Consider the following 19,548-nt stretch of genomic DNA (forward strand, 5'->3'; position numbering starts at 1 on the left):
GGGAGGCGGATCGAAGATGGATAGAGGAGAAGATAGGTGGAGTATCCATCTTCTATCCGCCTTCCCCTCTCTCCCTATTTATTTCAGAACCCCCTTCCCCTCCCCCATTTCTGATGAAGGGTCTAGGCCCAAAACTTCAGCCTTTCTGCTCCTATGATGCTGCTTGGCCTGCTGTGTTCATCCAGCTCTGCACCTTGTTGTCTCAGATTCTCCAGCATCTGCAGTTCCTACTATCTCTGATTTAAGTTAAAACCAATTTCAGAACAATAAGAAGTGCCAGAAGAATTCAGTTGACAGGGCCAGTTATTCGAAATTACAACAGACGTTGCAGAAGATTTATTAACAGGTTTTCTTTCCCAAACATTTTGTAGTCCTCTGCTCTGAATACAGTTGTAAGTGACCTCACAATGTGTTGTCATGCCTGTTTCATTCACTATTACTCTCATTTACTTCCCAATTTATTTTGGAGATTGACTGTGTCTCACTTATATGTTTAAATGTGCTTCTTTTTCATGCACTTGCATTGCCTCACAGGGATTAAGTCTGTGCTTTATTCCCAGTGGCCCCAACACTGAATGTTGCATTCAAAATTCTGTGTTACAAGACACTCCTGTAACTTGACAGATTTTGCTTTTGCTCCTCTTTATAGTAGGACACATAGGTCCAGACTTTCCCCATCAAGATGGAGAAATCATAACAGGCTAGTTTCAAAAAAAAAGGCAGGCAGTACCCATCCTCATTCTCAGTGCTGACAGTTCTCATCACTGTGGGGAAAGTGGCCCACATCCAGCTCTCCTGGCTTCCTCAGCACCATTGTGGTATGGGTATTTTGGATCTTCTACATTTTTTATGGAGTTGGCACAGATTTGGAAGATGACATGTCTCATACCAGCTCACAAATGTTGTTAATCATGGGACTCCATGGTTTGACATCTCAAACGCAATGAAAGGTAAGTTCAAAAAGTGTTACCAAATTTAAATGCTATTACTAAATGCTGTATCATAGGTTACATAGATTTGTTAATACATATAATCAGAGCAGGGCATTCTTTTGAAATTAGGTTACCATTAAATAATGTCATTGCTAATGACAGTTTATAAGCTATCAAGTCAATGAAAAGTACTGTCGGAAGTACGAAAAATCCGCAATGTGTTAATGCACATTATCCATTGGATAAGTGCTTTTGTGCCTTGCATGACAGTAAAATGTCTTAATTACTTTCACAGTTTCCTTGAAGTTCACTACTTTTTCTGGCTATTTCAAAGCAATGAATGTTAAGACAAGAAATAGGAACAGTGAGAAGAGCATACAGTCCATTGTGTCTGCTCCACCATTCACTATGATCGTGGCTTCTATTGGATTTCAACTCCACTCTCCTATTCATTCTTCATAGCTTCTGAATCACTGAGATGCTAAAGATTTATCTGTTTCATTCATATATACATTTAAAGATGCTGTGTCCACAATTCTCTGGAATAGAGCATTCCAAAGATTGAAAACACTTTGAATGAACAACTTTCTCCTCATCTCAGCCCTAATGATCATTCTGTTCTCCTGAAATTATGTCCCATTTGTTCTAGATTCTCCAGCTGGGAAAATAATTTTCAATATCTATCTTGTCAAGCCCCTTCAAAATCTTCTTTACTTCAATTCAATTACCTCACATTGTTCTAAATTCCTGAGAACATAAACTCAAATCTACTCAGCCTCTCATTAAGGGAGAGACCTCTATTCCAGAAATCATCTAGTGAACTTAGACTGTACTGCCTTCAATGCAAGCATATCCCTCCTTGAAAATAGAGACCAAAACTGTGATCCTGCTAAAGTGTGGCAAGACTACTTAACTATTGCACTCTATTCACCTTGAAATCAAGACACAATATCCCACTTGCTTTCCTAATTGCCTGCTGTACCTGTAAATTTACTAAATCTATACTTTGTACGAGTACACCCACGTCCCCTTGAACATCGATATTAAAAGCTTTACACATTTTTTGTTTTTCCATTTCTTATGTCCAAAGTGAATTGAAATAACTCCATAAAAGCCAGGATCCTGTGACCAAGTCACCCTTTATTTAGACATGCATAGTACCTGATGTGAACCAAGCTAGCACAGAGCTGGTTCCTACGGTGAGCAGGACTCCAGACACTCCTGTTTTTATCTGTCAGGCAGGGCCAGATTAACAGCCACAATTAGGGAACTCATACTGTGAGATTTACCTGGTTAACATTGTTCCAATCACGACAGAGTAACTTCATGTTCCCCACAATATACTCCATCTTGTTACCCATTCACTGAATCACTTATGTCTGTTTGCAGCATTTTTGCATCCTCCTCACAGCTTGCTTTCTTTCCCGGCTTTATATTATTGGCATATTTTGAAAAATTATTCTCGGAGTCTTTGCCTAATTCATTAATATAGATTACAAATAAGGATTCCCATACTGATCCTTGTGGCATTACACCAGTCACAGCATGCCAATCTAAATGTGCACCATTAATCCTTATTCTATGCTTGCTATCTATGAATCAATCCTGTAATACTGCTAATATATCACGACCAGCTCTAAAAATCCTTACTTTTTTTATTAGTCTTTTGTGTTGTTGGGGTTAATCTCACACACAAACCACAACAGGACTCAAGTATGCTCATTAATATGGGGTTTATTCAAAAAATTTCAGAGAGAAAATCAGTCTTAGACAGGCTGAACAGAATTCTGTCTCATACTCTGCCCAGCTATGTACCACTCTGCCTGATACATACAGAAAATCATACATTTATACTCCTCTCAACCACATACACATACACTGTTGATATTTTATTCTTATACAAGAATCAGAAATTGTCCATCCTAAGGCTTTCTCGTTTCCTGTCCACGGGAATATGTTTATACCCTCTAGTCATCTCAAGGCTGATAGAGACTTTAGGGTGTACAAGGTTCCTCTTCAGTTGTTTCTGATGTGGACCCTTAGGGCATTCAAGTTTAAGCTAAAAGGTGCCTTACAGTACGAGTTTGTAAGGTGCCATCTTACACCTGTAGTAAACCCTTTTCCGAAAATTTTGTTTAATTCTCAACACAATGTGGCACTTCATCAAAGGCCTTTTGGAAATCTAAGTTTTCAATTATTGAGATTCGATCCATTTATCTTTTTAACAGTTTCAGAGCACTGGCAGGTGGTTTAGTTTCTGGAACTCTTTAAAAGCTTCAATTATTTCAGCTCAGGAACTAGTATTGACATAGTTGTTCAATGGTATCTCATTATGAATGCCTGAGTGAGTATCAAACCACTAATCGGATTGGGGTCAGCATGAGCTGTTGACATAACTGGTGAAAGGAATGTGACCTTTGCTATTTTAACAGATTTGTGACCTATTAAGAGGATTGTGGTTTATTTTGGAAAATATTGAACTATTGCTTATTTATATTGATGGATTTGTAAATCTTTAAGAGGATTATGAGTTATTTTAAATCAATTTTTCAAGCCTTTTTATTTTGACACATTTTTGAGTTTCTGAAATAGTTCACAATGTCATTATTGAGCTTATGAGTTCTGTATACAGTGGATATTCAGTGAGTGGGTTGGGAGGTACTTGATGGCTGTGGTGTGGGGAAGGACAGACCCTGAGAATGCATGGGTGATGTGGCTGTTTAGGGAGATAAGGGAAATTGGGGTGAGGGGACAGGCTAGGAGTGAGAAAGGGATTAATGGTTTGGTCATGTAGAATCTGGGGCTTTATACTCATCGTCAAAAGACAAACTGATATTCAGAATATGGAAGTACAAATTTTAAACTTGCCACACTAGCATTAGTCTATCCCTCTCTTTGCTTCTGGTTTGCTGTCTAACATAGCAGGTCTGATTCCAACAAGTCTCTGACTCTAAAGCATAAAAATTCTGTGGGTGGACACCAATGATCAGGAGGTGGAATCATGATGTCAGGATATCTACCAACTCCTGATTCTCACCACTAAGCTGAAAATCTAGCCTATGGTACCTAGAAAATGTAAATTAAAATATATTTACCCGTTAATCACTCAAGGACAGTGCAATACAATTTTCAGCAAGCCTACAACTGTGTGACAAGACTTTGTCCCCAAAAGATCTATCTCACTTGTTTGGGTTAATTTAGGATCGTTATGGAAATGGACAAAGACAAAGCATGAATAAAACTTTTAAATTGAGGAAGGTAAATCTTACAAAACTAAGGGATGATCTTGTAAAAGTGAACTGGGCACAGCTACATGAGATGAAGTCAGTGGCAAATCAGTGAGAAGCATGAAGAATAGAGATTCCATCTAGTGTAGACATGTCCCCAACATGGTGGTAAATCTACAGTCCATACCCTGGCACCCACCTCCCTGCATCATCAGAAGGACATGACATCCTGCAAAGCGGACAAGTAACCAGGGTCAGATGAATTGTACCTAAAACTATTAATGGGAGACAGGGAAGAAATAACAGATGCTTTCAGGATCATTTTCCAATCCCCATCTAAAAGAAATGAGGTACCAGAGGATTAGAAATCTGCAAATGTTGTACTATTATTCAAAAATAGTGTGAAGGACAGACCAAGTAAGTCATTGTATGCTATTCAGTCTGACTTCAGTGGTGGGCAAATCACTACAATCAATATCAGGAGATAAGATTAACTGCTATTTAGAAAGGCAGAGATTAATCAGGGACAGTCAGTATGATTTGGTTAATGAAAGGTTGTGTCTTACTTTTTTTGAGGAATCCACAATGAGGATTGATGACAGAATGCAACGGATGCTCTCTGCATGGATTTTATTCCCATATCACAGTTCAGTCAAGAAAAATGAAAGTCCATGGGATACAAAGGAATATGACAAATTGGATCTGAAATTGGCTCAGTGATAGAAGACAAAGGGGCATGGTCGACAGACAATCTTATGAAGGTAATGTGGCTTCCAGCGGTCTTCCACAAGCTCTGTGTTGAGGCCATTGCTGATTGTGGCAGCAGATGCAGTAGTCCACATTGACGTTTGTGTAGGTGAACCCCTTCCTAATATGGAAGGTTTGTTTTGTGCCTTGAATGGAGGTGAAATGGCAGGTGTAGGGGCAGGTATAGCACTTCCGGTGGTTGCCGGGAAAGGTGCCACGGGTGGTGAGGCTAGTGGGGAGTGTGGAACGGACGAGGGAGCCGCGGAGTGAGCGGTCCCTATGAAAGGCAGATAGGGGTGGGGAGAGAAATACCTCTGGTTGTGGAGTCGGATTGTAGTTGGTGGAAGTGGCAGTGAATGATACTAAATAAAAACCAAAAGAACTGCAGATGCTGTAAATCAGGAAAAAAACAAAGCTGCTGGAAAAGCTCAGCAGGTCTGGCAGCTTCTGTGAAGGAGAAAACAGAGTCAACATTTCGGGTCCGGTGGGGAAGGGTCAACTCTGAAAGGTTAACTCTGCTTTCTCTTTTACAGATGCTGCCAGACCTGCTGAGCTTTTCCAGCAGCTTTGTCTTTGTGGCGGTGAATGATACGTTGGATACGAAGGTTGATGGGGTGATATGTGAGGACCAGAGAATTCTTTTTTTATTTGTGCTGGGGAGAGGGGATGTGAGGGCAGAGGTGCAGGTAACGCCTCCTAATTCCGACAAACTACGAGGGTAGCCGTGGACACCCACATGGGCCCAAGCTGTACCTGCCTCTTAACAGGAAATGTGGAACAGGCCCTTTTCCGGTATTACACTGGCAGTATCCCCCACCTCTTCCTCCGCTACATCAATGACTGTATTGGCGCTGCCTTGTGCTCCCACGAGGAGCTTGAACAGTTCATCAACTTTACTAACACCTTTCACGCCAACCTCAAATTCACCTGGACCATCTCTGATACCTCCCTCTTCATCCTGGACCTCTCCGTTTCCATCTCTGGTAACTGCCTTGAAACCAACAACTATTTCAAGCCCACAGACTCCCACAGCTACCTAGACAACACCTCCTCTCACCCACCTTCCTGCAAGAATGCGATCCCCTACTCCCAATTCTTCCGCCTCCGCCGTGTCTGCTCACAAGATGGAGCGCTCCACTCCCGAACATCCCAGATGTCCTCCTATTTCAAGGACCACAACATCTCCCCTCCTGTGATCGAAATTGCTCTCAACCACATCTCGTATGTTTTCCGCACCTCTGCCCTCACATCAAAACTAAAGACAGAATTCCCCTTGTCCTCACATATCACCCCAGTAACCCTGGATTCAACGTATCATTCTCTGCCACTTCCGCCACTTACAATCCGATCCACAACCAAGAGATACTTCTGTCCCCACCCCGACTGCCTTTCTTAGGGACTGCTCTCTCCGTGACTCCCTCATCCACTCCACACTTCCCACTAACCCCACCACCCCCAGCACCTTTCCCTGCAAATGCAGGAAGTGCTACACCTGCCCCTACACCTCCCCCTTCACCTCCATTCAAGGCACAAAACAAACCTTCCACATCAGACAGGAATTGGATGTCCATCAACTTGGTCTACTGCATCCGCTGCTTCCGGTGTGGGCTCGTCTACATTGGTGGGACCAAGCAGAGGCTCAAAGACCATTTTGTAAAGCATCTTCTCTCTGTTCGCGACAAATGACAACACCTTCCAGTTGCGAACCATTTCACCTTCCCTCCCACTCCCTGAATGACATGTCCATCCTGGGCCTCCTCCAGTGTCACAATGACGCCACCCACAAACTCAAGGAGCAGCACCTCATATTCCGCCTCAGAAGCCTACAGCCCAATGGTTTAAACGTGGATTTTACTAGTTTCAAAATCTCCCCACCCCCAGCCTCATCCCATGACCAACCCTCCCTCTCATCCCCGCCTCTTGACCTGACACAACCTGTCCATCTTATCTCCCACCTATCCATCCCTCCCACCTCACTGACCAATCCTGCACTCACCTATCAACGTCCCACCTACCTTCCCCAGCCCCACCCATCCTCTTTCTATTTTTTTCTGAGCTCCCTTCCCCCTCCCCATTTCTGAAGAAGGGTCCCAACCCAAACCGTCAACTTTCCTTCTACTCTGATGCTGCCTGACCTGCAGTGTTCCTCCAGCTCCATACTGTGTTGTCTCTGACTCCAGCATCTGCAGTTCTTGCCATCTCTGGGGTATGAGGTCATGCATTTTGGGAAGAATAGACAAAGCAAGGTAATACACAATAAACGTGATAACATTGAGAAGAATAGAAGAAGTGAGAGACCTTGGAGCACATGTTTGCAGATCCCTGAAGGTGGCAGGACAGGTAGATAAGATGGTAAAAATGGCATTTTGGATGCTTTCCTTCATTGGATGAGGTAATGAATACAAAGCCAGGGATGTAAAGCTGGAACTGAATCAGACACTGGTTCGACCATAGGTGGAACTTTGCATGTACAGTTTTGGTCTCCACTGTACGGTGGCGACATAATTGTTCTCCATAGAGTTAGAGAAGACTTAGAAGAATGTTTTCATAGCTTGAAAGTTGCAACTCTGAAGAAAGACTGGATAGGCTCGGATTGCTTTCCTTAAAACAGAAAAGGCTTAGGATGACATAATTCAGGTGTTCAAAGTAAAAAGGCCTTGGATAGAGTGGCCATTGTAGACCGTTTCCTTATGGGAAATGTCAATTGCCAGTGGGCACAGATTTAAAGTGATGGTAGAAGTTACGTTAAAAAAAATTTCATCCAGAAGGTGGCAGGTGTCTGAACTTCAGTGGTTCAATGGTTCAACATCAGAGAAAGAAAAGTGAAAGACAAACAGTAGGAGATATGTAAAAGCCTGAGCTGTTCAAAAATGGCATGCTTCCCGAGATCAGTCATGGATCAAAAAGAAAAGAACTGTTTTCTCACAAGCCAAGGGCTTGGCTGAAGTATTGAAAGAGTACTTTCCATCTGTCTTCATTGAGGAAAAATACACTGCCAATGTCACTCTAAATCAGAAGGTATGAGATATGAGGATGTGAGAAGTAATGAGAATGACTACCTTGACATCAGTATTTAGCCTATTGTGGCATCAAGGTGCCCCAGCAAAATCACTCCATGAGAATCAGGAGGAAAATGCTCCACTGGTTGGAGTCAAACCTGTCACAAATGAAAATAGCTGTGGTTGTAGGAGGTCAGTCCCAAAACATTTCTGTAGGCATTGCTCGTTGGAGTGAGCTTGGGCCAATTACTTCAGCTGATTCATTAATTACCTTCCACCATCACAAGATTAGAAGTGTGGATGTTTGCCAATGACTGCATAATGTTTAGCACCATTTCAACTCCTCGGATATTGAAGCAGTCAATGTCCAAATGCAGAACAACCTGGACAATATCCAGGTGTCACGTGACAAATGGCAAGTAACATTGATGCCACTCAAGTGCCAGGTTATGACCATCTCCAACAAGAGAGGATCTGACCACCATCCCTTGATGTTCAATGGCATGACCATCACAAAATCCTCCACTATCAACATCCTGGGGTTAACACTGACCAGAAAATGACTTCTAAGAGTCATATAAGTACTGTGGCTACAAAAGTAGGTCAGAAGTTAAGAATCTTGCAGCGAGTAACCTCACCTCATGACTCTCCAAAGCCTGTCCAAAATCTACAAGGCACAGCTCAGGAGTGTGATGGAATACTCCTCATTGCCTGGATGAATGCAGCTCTAACAACATTCGAGAAGATTGACACCATCCAGGACAAAGCAGCTCATTTGATTGGCACTGCATCCCTCAGGGCACACTATCTACAAGATGCACTGCAGAAAGTCACTCAGGGTCCTTGGACAGCACATCCCAAACCCACGATTACGATCATGTTGAAGGACAAGGGCAGCAGATACATGGGAACACTATCATCTGCAAGATCTCCTCCAAACAGGGCATAATCAATGACAGTCTTCATAGATTTGTTAAATGCAATTTGACTAACTTGATTTCAGTTCTTTGCTGATGCAATGGAGAAAGTTGATTTTGTGAATATGGCTTTCAAAAGGTGTTTGATAAACATAGTAGATATGTTAACAGGCATGAAAGGGCAGTAGCAGCATGGAAACAAAAGTAATTAATAGAAAGAAAGCAGCATGATGGGAAACAGTTGGGGAATTTGGACAGAAGGAAGTATACAATGGTGTATTCCAGAGATCAGTATTAGAATCACAGCTCTATATATGGACGTAAAGGACATATATGGACTGAGTATACCAGACGACCAATTTCAAGCCACCATGTTCAAGAGAGGCTAATAGCTTCATAAAGTATCATTAAAGAAGGTAGTAAAAGACCCAGAAAGATAGGGAGAGTGTCAGTGTTTCCACAAGTCAGTGTCTTCACAAGTGTCCTGAAAATCAAATGTCCAATTCCTTTACTTTGATGGAAAATGAGAGATGTCAAGAAATCTGTGCTGACCTACATATTTTCAATGTGAGTGATAACCTCTGTTTTCTACCCTGTAATGATCCCTGTATCAAAAGTACCAATTTACCTATAAAAACATTGACTTTCATCTTCAGAATTATCTTATATTATATTTAGTCAAACATTTTTTTCAAGTTCAAAAGTGCTGCAATAACACATTATTTGTTTGCTAAAATGAGAACAGTTAATTTTTTCAAACTTATGTATTTATTTAATTGGTGTTCTTACCTGTAAACTTTCCTCGTTTCCAAGGTAAAATGTTAAGTAAATATGGAGCAGTCTGCCCAGCTTTTAAGGTAATGCATGGTTCTCCACTGACTATTACTAAGTCTGATACAACCTATAAATATAAATGGTTGGTTTTATACTTTAAAAAAAACAAGGTACAACATTTCATGTAAGTAAAATAAAACAAAGAACTATGAATGTTGGAATTCGGAAACAAATAAAACCAGAAATTGCTGGAGAAACGCAGAAGGTCTGGCCGTATCTGTGGAGAGAAAAAGAAAGAGAACGTATCGAGTCCAATGGCCATTCTTCAGACCGATAAGCAACGCAGAAAATGTGGTATTTATGTTAACGATGACAGGTATCCTGTGATGGAGGAGGAGTGACTGAATAAGTGGAGATGGAGCCCAGACAGAGAGAAAACATGGGCAGACAAAGGGAACATTGATAGTTTGGAGATAGCAAGAACTGCAGATGCTGGAGTCAGAGTCAATATAGTGTACAACTGGAGGAATACAACAGGACAGGCAGCATCAGAGGAGCAGGGAAGTCGACGTTGTGGGTCAGGACCCTTCTTCAGAAATGAGGAGAAGGACAGGAGCTCAGAAATACATAGAGTGGAGGGGTGGGGCTGGGGAAGGTAGGTGGGATGGTGATAGATTGGATGCAGGTCGGGGGTAGTGGGAATTGATCAGCGGAAAGGGTAGAGCGGATAAGTGGGAAAGAAGATGGACAGGTTGTGTCAGGTCAAGGAGGCGGGGATGAGAGGGAGGGTTGGACATGGGATGAGGCCGGAGGTGGGGAGATTTTAAAACTGGTGAATTCTGTATTAAGTTCATTGGGCTGCAGGCTACCGAGGCAGAATATGAGGTATTGCTCCTCCAGTTTGCGTGTGGTATCATTGTAGCACTGGAGAAGGCCCAGGATGGACATGTCATCCAGGGAGTGGGAGGGGGAGTTAAAATAGTTGGCGATTGGAAGGTGTTGTTTTCGTCGCGTACAGAGTGCAAATGTTCCACGGAACGGTCCCCACATCTGCGCTTGGTCTCACCAATGCAGGGGAGGCCGTATCAGGAGCAACGGATGCTGTAGACCAAGGTAGAGGATGTACAGGTGAACCCCTGTTTGATATGAAATGATATGATATGCTTTGGGCCTTGGATGGAGGTGAGGGGGGAGATGTAGGGGCAGGTGTAGCACTTCCTGCGGTTGCAGGGAAAGGTGCTGGGTGTGGTGGGGTTAGTGGGAAGTGTGGTGCGGATGAGAGAGTCACGGAGAGAGCGGCCCCTACAAAAGGTGGATACGGGTGGGGAGGGAAATATCTCTTTGGTCATGGGATCAGACTGTTGGTGGCAGAAGAGGCAGAGAATGATATGCTGGATGTGGAGGTTGATGGGGTGGTATGTGAGGACCAGGGGGATTCTGTCTTTATTTTTGCTTGGGGGAGGGGGTTGAGGGCAGAAGTGCGGGAAATGCAAGAGATGCGGTTGAGGGCATTTTTGATCACCGGAGGGGGGAGTGGCGGTCCTTGAAATACAAGGACATCTGGGATTTCCGGGAATGGAATGCTCTATCCTCAGAGGAGATGCGGTAGAGATGGAGGATTTGGGAGTAAGTTGATAGTTGTTTGTTGACTGGATCTTTAAATCTTTCTTGTTAGAGATAGTACAGCACTTCTTTACTTTTACATTTTTTTTTCCTTTTATTGTTTCTGTTTTCCTCTATTTTTCCATGTTGCTGCTCCTGAACTGGCTTTGGTGCCTTTAAAACTGCTGATTTAATAACTACAGGCTTGTAGTTTAAGATTACAGGTCTTTAAGCTCTTATCAGTGGTATTCATGTGAAATAGGGAGTGATGACATCGCATGGGGTTCCCTGCATTTTCATGCTGGCTTGGAGAAAGAAAATGGGGTCTGGAGTCCAGTTAGTCTTAATGTAGAAAGCTGCTTTTTTAGTGTTTTTAAAGCTTCATCTGTTCCAAGGGGCACATTGGAACACTGCTGTCTGGAGGATTTAACTGTTTATTTTAAATTACTTTAGACATCGTTATCCTCAAGATAAAGCACTTCTAAGAAATTGCTTGTATTATGAAGGAATATACATTTCAATCAAAAAGAAATTAGCTGTGTCTTCTGGCTGATCAATGTTCCATGAACAAATCTGTATTGTTAATTGTATTCATGGCAGCTCGTGCTGTTGTTCAATTGGTGAATTAGTTTTCCAAATGTTTGCCACCGAATCTTGGTGTGTTTTATTTAATGGCAACTGCTGCCAATCGTTTTGTGGGTTTTTCCACCAACAGGGTATTTTACTACATGCAACAATGTTAACACACATCATATTAGAAACTAGGGCGGTATTAATGAAAGAAACATATTTATTACAGATATAATATGTATATATATTACAGCTATAGTATATGTATATCTATTACATTCACAGGCTCATGCATTGTCTGGGTTGATATTAAATTAGTAGGTTTTAAATCAGCAGAATGCATTCAAGAGCCTGTCATGCTTCAAGTGTTCGGAGTTAAGGTGGAATAAGCAACCATAATACACTGATGCCAAATTTTATGATAAAATGATTAGCTCAGGAGTATGCCTCTTAGAAGAATACTGGCATACTGTGTCAGTTAAAAGGTATACTGGTCAAAAGATATAATCAGATATTTCCAACAAATTCACCTGATAGGGCAGCCATATTCAGCTCCTCTCAAGGAAATTGTTCAAATTCCATTGGGTCCGAAATAAATATTGCAATTGTTAATGAGACTGCATGAGAAAACTTAAAGCTTTATACATCAACAAAACCAGAGATACTAGATAGGCAGATTAGATAAAATTAAATAGGCCATGAACCTACTCTACTGGCACTGATTGGGGTGGCGGGGTGGGGGAGTGGTTGTGGGAAGGGAGATTTAAAAGGGCCCATTTAGTTTTAATTTGTTTCAGTAATTGATTTTCAAATTGATGTGAACTCAATAAATATTGTAGTATGGTATAGTTTATATTAAATTCTTTTGGCAAGGAAATCAAGCTTATGTTGTAAAATCTGAACTCTCTTACCTTACATGTTAACCTGGTTTGAGTATAATTAGGAACCATTAAGACCTGCCTTGTAATCTGTCTTACTTGGCAGTCTATCATGACATGATCCACGGCCACAGGCTTTTTGCCAATCCCTTTGAGATTGATGGTACGCTCAGTGCCATCTGTTTCATTCACCAAGACAAGTTTACCCTGTGAATAAGGAGAAAATGTAGATATTAAAAATAGTAGAGGCCCGTTTTACTGTCAAACTTCTTTCTCAATGCATTTAAGGATCACTTAGCAAATAAGTATTCTCAGAGATGCCAGGTACGTTTTTATCAATTGAAAATACTTAGATAATATTTACAAAAAATTTATTCAGGGAATTCAGCATAGTCAATTCATTACCATGTCATGCAATTAATACATAGAGTATAAACACTATTTGTAATGAACAATTAGTATGCCAACAATAATAAATTATAAGGACTTAATGATGGAATAGCTCTGACTTTTTCAGTCTGACAATTTTGGTCCATATTTCCTAATCCAGCCAGAAGCAACCAACATCTGCCTCATGATCATGTCCAACTGTTTCTTAAATGATTCGAAGGGTTTTGCTCTCTCTTGCCTATAAGGAGATTCATTCTGTATGTTCACAGAACTGTGAAAATATCATTTCCTGGATTCAGTCCTTCAAAAAACTTCTGGATTTGTTTGAAATTTGACATTGTTGTATGAAGGAATTCTTCTAAAAGAACTAATGTTGAAAGGCGCATGAGCTCCACCCAATGTCATGATGTAACATAGTCTTTGTGTGGAGAATTGAACTGTTTTGCACAAGGTCACAACAGAAATAACGTGTCATCTCTGGCTCCTGATAGTTGTAATTATGCTAACTTATTAATGTTAATCATAATTATTATTATCATGCAATAATCTATACCTTGATATGTAAGACCAATGTCTCTTCTTAATAAGACACTCAAATGGTTTATCCTCACCATTGATATTCAAAAGGACACTTAGACTCAGCATAGAATGATGAACTACCCCACCTTTAGTCACCATTTCTTGCAGGCATATTGCCACAGTTTAGTTTTACATAGAAAACATAATTGCAGAACACTATGTAATTTATTACACCTCTATATATGTATAAAGTCACTACATCACCTTCTTTCAATACCCAATTTTTTTAATGCCTATTGGTCCTCGAAGTATTGGTTTGTGACTCTGATTTGACTTCTATCCTTTTATTTCAGCAGGCAGAACTATTCTTGACAAATATCTCACTTTCCCCATGTCACTCTGTAAAGCACTGACCTCTTACACTTTGAGTCTGTTCACTGGCAACTTTACTATACATTTATCACATCATGTTTGAATCTCAAAGTGGATTCTCATTTTCTGCTTAGGGACTCAATAATTTTAGGACCTGAGCACTTTTTTCGATATCCTTCCCCCAACCCTATCACACCAGGCCTTGTCATCACATGGGTTGTTGCCACAACGAATCCATTCTCAGGTTCAAATAGTCCCTATTAGCAGCTATTGGCCTTCCCAGGCTGACTATTTTGTCTGCCCTAATACTGTTCTCTCTCTCTCTGGGCTCCATCTCCACCTCTTGTTTACTCCATAACCCTCATCCCCACCCCATCTTTTCCTAGCTACAATCAGTTCCGAAAAAAGGTCGCTGGTCCCAAAATGTTAAAGCTGCTTTTTCTCCACAGGTGCTGCCAGACCTGCTCACATTCTCCAGCAGTTTCTGTTTTTGTCCCAGATAATCAGCATCTGCGGTTCTTTGGTTTTCTCAGAATGAATGGGCTGGGTTTGGACATCCTCTCACTGTGTCTCTACTGTATTAGTTATTTGGCAAACAGTTAGCCTGTAGTACATGTGGACCTGACTTATTTCTGTACTCCTTGAACTCTTCCATTACAGAGAATTTTTTTTTTAAACCATATGATTGCATGCATGGTATCTTCAGCTTATCCCACCTTAGAGTACCAGCACTTTACAGTTCTTCCTCATTGTTTGGGAGACTGCAGCAATTAGTGAGGCATGGCAGTAGCATGGCATTGCACAAGGGTTAGCTGGCTTTTAAGGTTTCAGTCAGTAAATGGTATCCAGGTGTTGTGCAGTGCAATTGTACACTTTGATGTTCAGAAGGATTTTGATAATGTCCCACATATAACATTGGTTAGTAAAATAAAAGCACATAAGTAAAGAAGCATTGTATCGCTTGATGGATGAAAGATTGGCTTACAGACAGAAAACAGAGTAGGAATAATAGATCATTCTTGCATCAGCAGGATGCGTGGGACACCGCTAGGATCAGCACTGTGCCCCAACTGTTTACAACATATATCACTGAATTTGGATTTGAGGGCCAAATGTAATATTTCTAAATTTGTAGATGATACAAAGCTCAGTGGGAATGTGTGCTCTGAGGAAGATGCAAAATGAATTCAGGAGGATTTGGACAGATTTAATGAATGAGCAAGAATATGGCTGATGGAATATAATATGGCAAAATGGGAGGTTATTCATTTTTGGTAGGAGAAACAGATGGGCAGGGTATTTCTTAAATAGTAAGAAGTTAGAAAGCGTGGATGTGCAATGGGATCAGGGGGTTCCTGTTGATAAATCAATGAAGGCCAAATGCGGATGCAGCAAGCTATTAGGAAGGTTAATGAAATGTTAGCCTTTAATGAAGGAAGGTTTGAGTACAGGAGTTAGAGTGAGTAGTGGTGGCCCTGTGAGTGTGAGTCAGCAGAGTGAAAGTTGTGGCATTTAACCTTACAGAACACAAAAAAAATTTGCATTTCTTTTTGTCACTGCTGGGTATTGCACTTGTTCCTTGTCATGAGTCAACTGGGAAGCATGTCTCACTACTCCACAAGCCATCACAAAATGCATCAAATTCCAATGAGATCAACAAGATAGTACAGGTTAGGTGGATTGGCCATGCTAAATTGCCCGTAGTGTTCAGGGATGTGTAGCTTAGGTGGGTTATAGGGGGATCGGTCTGGGTGGGATGCCCCAAGGATCGCTGTGGACTTGTTGGGCCGAAAGGCCTGTTTCCACACTGCAGGGATTCTATGATAACTAATTTGGCTGACTGCTATTCAGAACAAAAGTAATTCACACCAGATTTCCATATCTCTATCTATTATAACATACATACCTTTAACAAATGACTGAAAACAAAGGATTTCTAATCCATTACTCTCAAATCTAAACTAACTATAAGCCTTAACAACCCAAAATACACAATCATTCAAGATTAAGACAGACAAAAGGCAAATGGTTTAGCACAGATAGTATGGAAGAAAAAAATATAGATGGAAAAAAATTACAAAGATCTAAAGTCTTGGTATCAAGAGTGAGTTAAATTGTCTGTCCTAGTTCCTCTTGATTTTAGCTGAGATGACAAGCTGTTGTCTAGAAAGTGATGGTTGTTCTTCACTTTGATCCAATATATCCAGGACTACTCTAGTTAGAATTCTTTCTTTAAAGCTTTCTTGGTTAATTCATCTTTTCATGGTAGGGGAGAAAGGGATGTTTTCAGTTTACAGATTCTGGAGGTCTATGCCTGCTCTGCACTTAACAGATTTGTAGCAAAACGTAACTTGACAAATCAGAGCTATCATTAGGCAATTTTTCCTTCGCTCAAAAACCCTTGATGCTACCCTATCTCAAAGTAACAACCTTACTGCTTCAAAAAGCAACACTGTTTTCCACATATAAAACTGTGCACCAATTAATTTTCTAATTTGTGTGCTCTCTAGGTGTTTTAGCTATATAACAAAACAACATACAGTACAAGAGGAAAGAAAATGTGGTCTCTAACAACCTCAAGACCACAATGACCCATGTCACTATCCAGCAAAGTGGGGATCTATCATGCCTTTCTGGTCCATATCGTTCAGGAGGAGAGTACAGGATCACAGTGTGAAGCCAGCTTCTCGCTTGCAGTGCATGAAGTGCTGTGGGACCAAGATCTAAATGTGGCATAAGCAGTGTGAAAGTTGCAAAGTCATGGCAGCAGCAAGCATTTGCCCAATGACTTCAACACGATTCCAATTTCATGAGCCAGCCACCATAGAGGTCGGTTGCATAATTTAGGAGATGAAGATCAGATGATTTTATGAGAAGTTGACATTGGCCATGATGAACTGCCTGACATGAATCTCATTAACAAAAGCACTTATCAAAAAATGGGAAATTTCAACTCATTGGTGACTACTATTCAACAATCTCATTCGTTAGAGACAAAACAATTCACACCACTTAAATGCCTTACTTAATCCATTGTATACATAGCTCTGTTTCCAAGATGTTACAATCAGATCGGGCTGCCAATCGAACTGTGAAATGATAAGCATCCCGCTGTGATAGTGATAGTTTATGAAATTAGTCATGCAGTACAAATCCAATGATAACCTTTAGGTTTATGTCAACTGAATTAAATAGACCTTTTTTTTCTTAATTTAAAGACTAGAAATTCAAACGTCTAAATAGCTTGATTGTTCCAATGTGTTCATTTACTTTCAACACACATTTGTCCCTACTTTTAACAACAACAAATGGCTCTTTATTTCCTCCAGACATATTCCTGGACCTATCAAAAGCAGTATCTTATCCTCCAAATGATTATCTACCTCATAGAATCCCCCACAGCATGGAAACAGGTCATTTGGCCCACCAAGTCCACACCAATATCTCCGAAGAGCATCCCACCCAGACCCAACCCTCTACCTTATCCCCATAACCCTGCATTTTCCATGGCTAATCCATCTAGCCTGCACATCCTTGGGCACTATGGGCAATTTGGCATGGTCAATCCACCTGCACATCTTTGAACTGTGGGAGGAAACCAGAGCACCCAGAGGAAACCCACACACAGACACAGGGAAAATGTGCAAATTCCACATAGACAGTCACCCGAGAGTGGAATCAAACCCAAGTCCCTGGTGCTGTGAGGCAGCAGTGCTAACCACTGAGCCACCATGCCACCCTTTTCAAAGAACTTCATTAAGTTTAGATCATCTCTTGAAAAGTATAATGTTGAGACATTGGAAATCCAAGATATTGAAATTGGATTTGTTAGAAGGTAGCACTTTTAAATATGCAGCTATTTCCTTGATTCATGGACCCACCCGAACGTCTTCCAGTGACAATTCGGGGTGCTGAGTTCAGGCAGGGGTTCTGCAAACAAAGGTCCAGCAGTATTTTAGTTCTCCATTCCTATGAAAATTTAGGTCTTAGAGCAATTGGGGATATTTAATGAATGTCACTTGGTGGTACAAAATGGATAGTGTTTGACAAAATTGATACGCATTGCTTTGACGTTGTAACTTTTCAGACTCAAGTGTGTACTGTAGGTCAATAATCATACAGTCTCAGACACTGTAAATTTAATTTATAAGATCCTCTAACAATCCAGGTCTCTAGATAGAAAGGAGCTGATCTATGCATACCAGTATGGTCTCGGGTTCAGTTTTGAACAGAATTTTCCTGTTCAACAAACATCCTGTGTTCAATATGTAAAACAGAATATCTCTTCTCATCGCTTTGGGCATGCAAAACTTTCTGCCAAATTTGCCTATCAAGCATCAGTGAGTACAAATTAGAAGTAACTAATTGACTAAGGATTTGTAAGAAGTCAATTCATACATATTGTACTGACATTGTCATTGAAGCAGTAACAATAAATTTTAATCTGTACTTTAGCACCATTACATCAATGATTCAGAGGCTTTTTTTTCTAGTGCAGAATCCAGAAACAAAGGACATAATTTTTTTATTAGTTCATAGGATGTGGAATTTACTGGCTCAGCCAGGATTTATGGCCCATCCTGAATCGTCCTTGAGAATGTAGTGGTGACCTGCCTTCTTTACAACTCGAATGGCTTGCCACGTTATTTTCAGCAGGGTAATTGAGAGTTAAGTATGCTGCTGTGAAACAACGAATGTTACAGTTAAAACTACAATTAGAGCTAGATCACATAAGCGTGAAACTACTAAGCTGAAAATTCTTCACCAGGGTGTCCACTGGAACAAATGTGGGTGAATGGGTTTAGGACCAAAGACCCTGAGAAATAGGAACATGAGCAGACCATTCAGTCCCTCAAGGCCATTCTGCCTTTCAAGGGAATCATGGCTGATCCAGCATTCCTCACATTCATTTTCCCAGCCTTTCCCCACAACTTGTCAATCCCTTGTTGATCCAGAATCTATCTATCTCAGCCTTAAATATACACAAGGAATCTGTCCCCACATCGCTCAGTGGCAAGCAGTTCAAAGACACCCAACCCTCTGAGAGAAGAAATTTGTCCTCATCTCAGTCTTAAATTGGCACCCCTTTATTCTGAGTCTATACCCTCTGGCCCTAGGCTCTCCAATGGGGGAAAATACCGTTGCATCATTTACACTGTCAAGCCCCTTAAGGATCTATACGTCTCAATGAGAATACCTCTTTATTCTTCTGAACTCCTGTAAGTCCCAAACTGTTGAGCCTTTGCTCATTAGACAATCCCCCCATACCAGCAATCATCCTAGTGACCCTTCTTTGAATTGCCTCCAATGAAATATCTTTCCTTAAATAAGAGGACCAAAACTGCTCACATTACTCCACGTGTGGTCTCACCAGCACCCCCACAGTTGTGGTAAAACTACCCTACTCTTATACTCCAATCCCCTTGAAATAAGAGCCAATGTTCCATGAGCCTTCCTGATTACCTGCTGCACCTGTGTGCTGGTTTTCTGTGTTTCGTACAAATACTGCCAAGTCCCTTGTATAGTAGAGTGCAGGGCTGGATGAACACAGGAGGCCAAGCAGCATCATAGGAGCAGAGAGGCTGACGTTTCGGGTCTAGGCCCGAAACGTCAGCCTCTCT

The 19,548-nt window shown here is 41.1% G+C and overlaps 1 protein-coding gene across 1 annotated transcript in view; it reads right to left on the reverse strand.

Annotated features, from left to right (window-relative positions):
- LOC109927725 (cilia and flagella-associated protein 47-like) overlaps window positions 1-19,548 on the reverse strand; it is a 413,667-nt gene that overhangs the window by 139,421 nt on the left and 254,698 nt on the right. The window contains exons 49-50 of the mRNA XM_048603110.1: window positions 12,680-12,853; window positions 9,612-9,723 (exon numbers count right to left, since the gene is read on the reverse strand). Coding sequence (XP_048459067.1) covers window positions 9,612-9,723; window positions 12,680-12,853 — 286 coding nt within the window. The remainder of the gene's footprint in view (window positions 1-9,611; window positions 9,724-12,679; window positions 12,854-19,548) is intronic.

Source organism: Rhincodon typus, chromosome 11 (assembly GCF_021869965.1).
Source record: "Rhincodon typus isolate 14 chromosome 11, sRhiTyp1.1, whole genome shotgun sequence".
NCBI classification, from domain to species: domain Eukaryota; kingdom Metazoa; phylum Chordata; class Chondrichthyes; order Orectolobiformes; family Rhincodontidae; genus Rhincodon; species Rhincodon typus.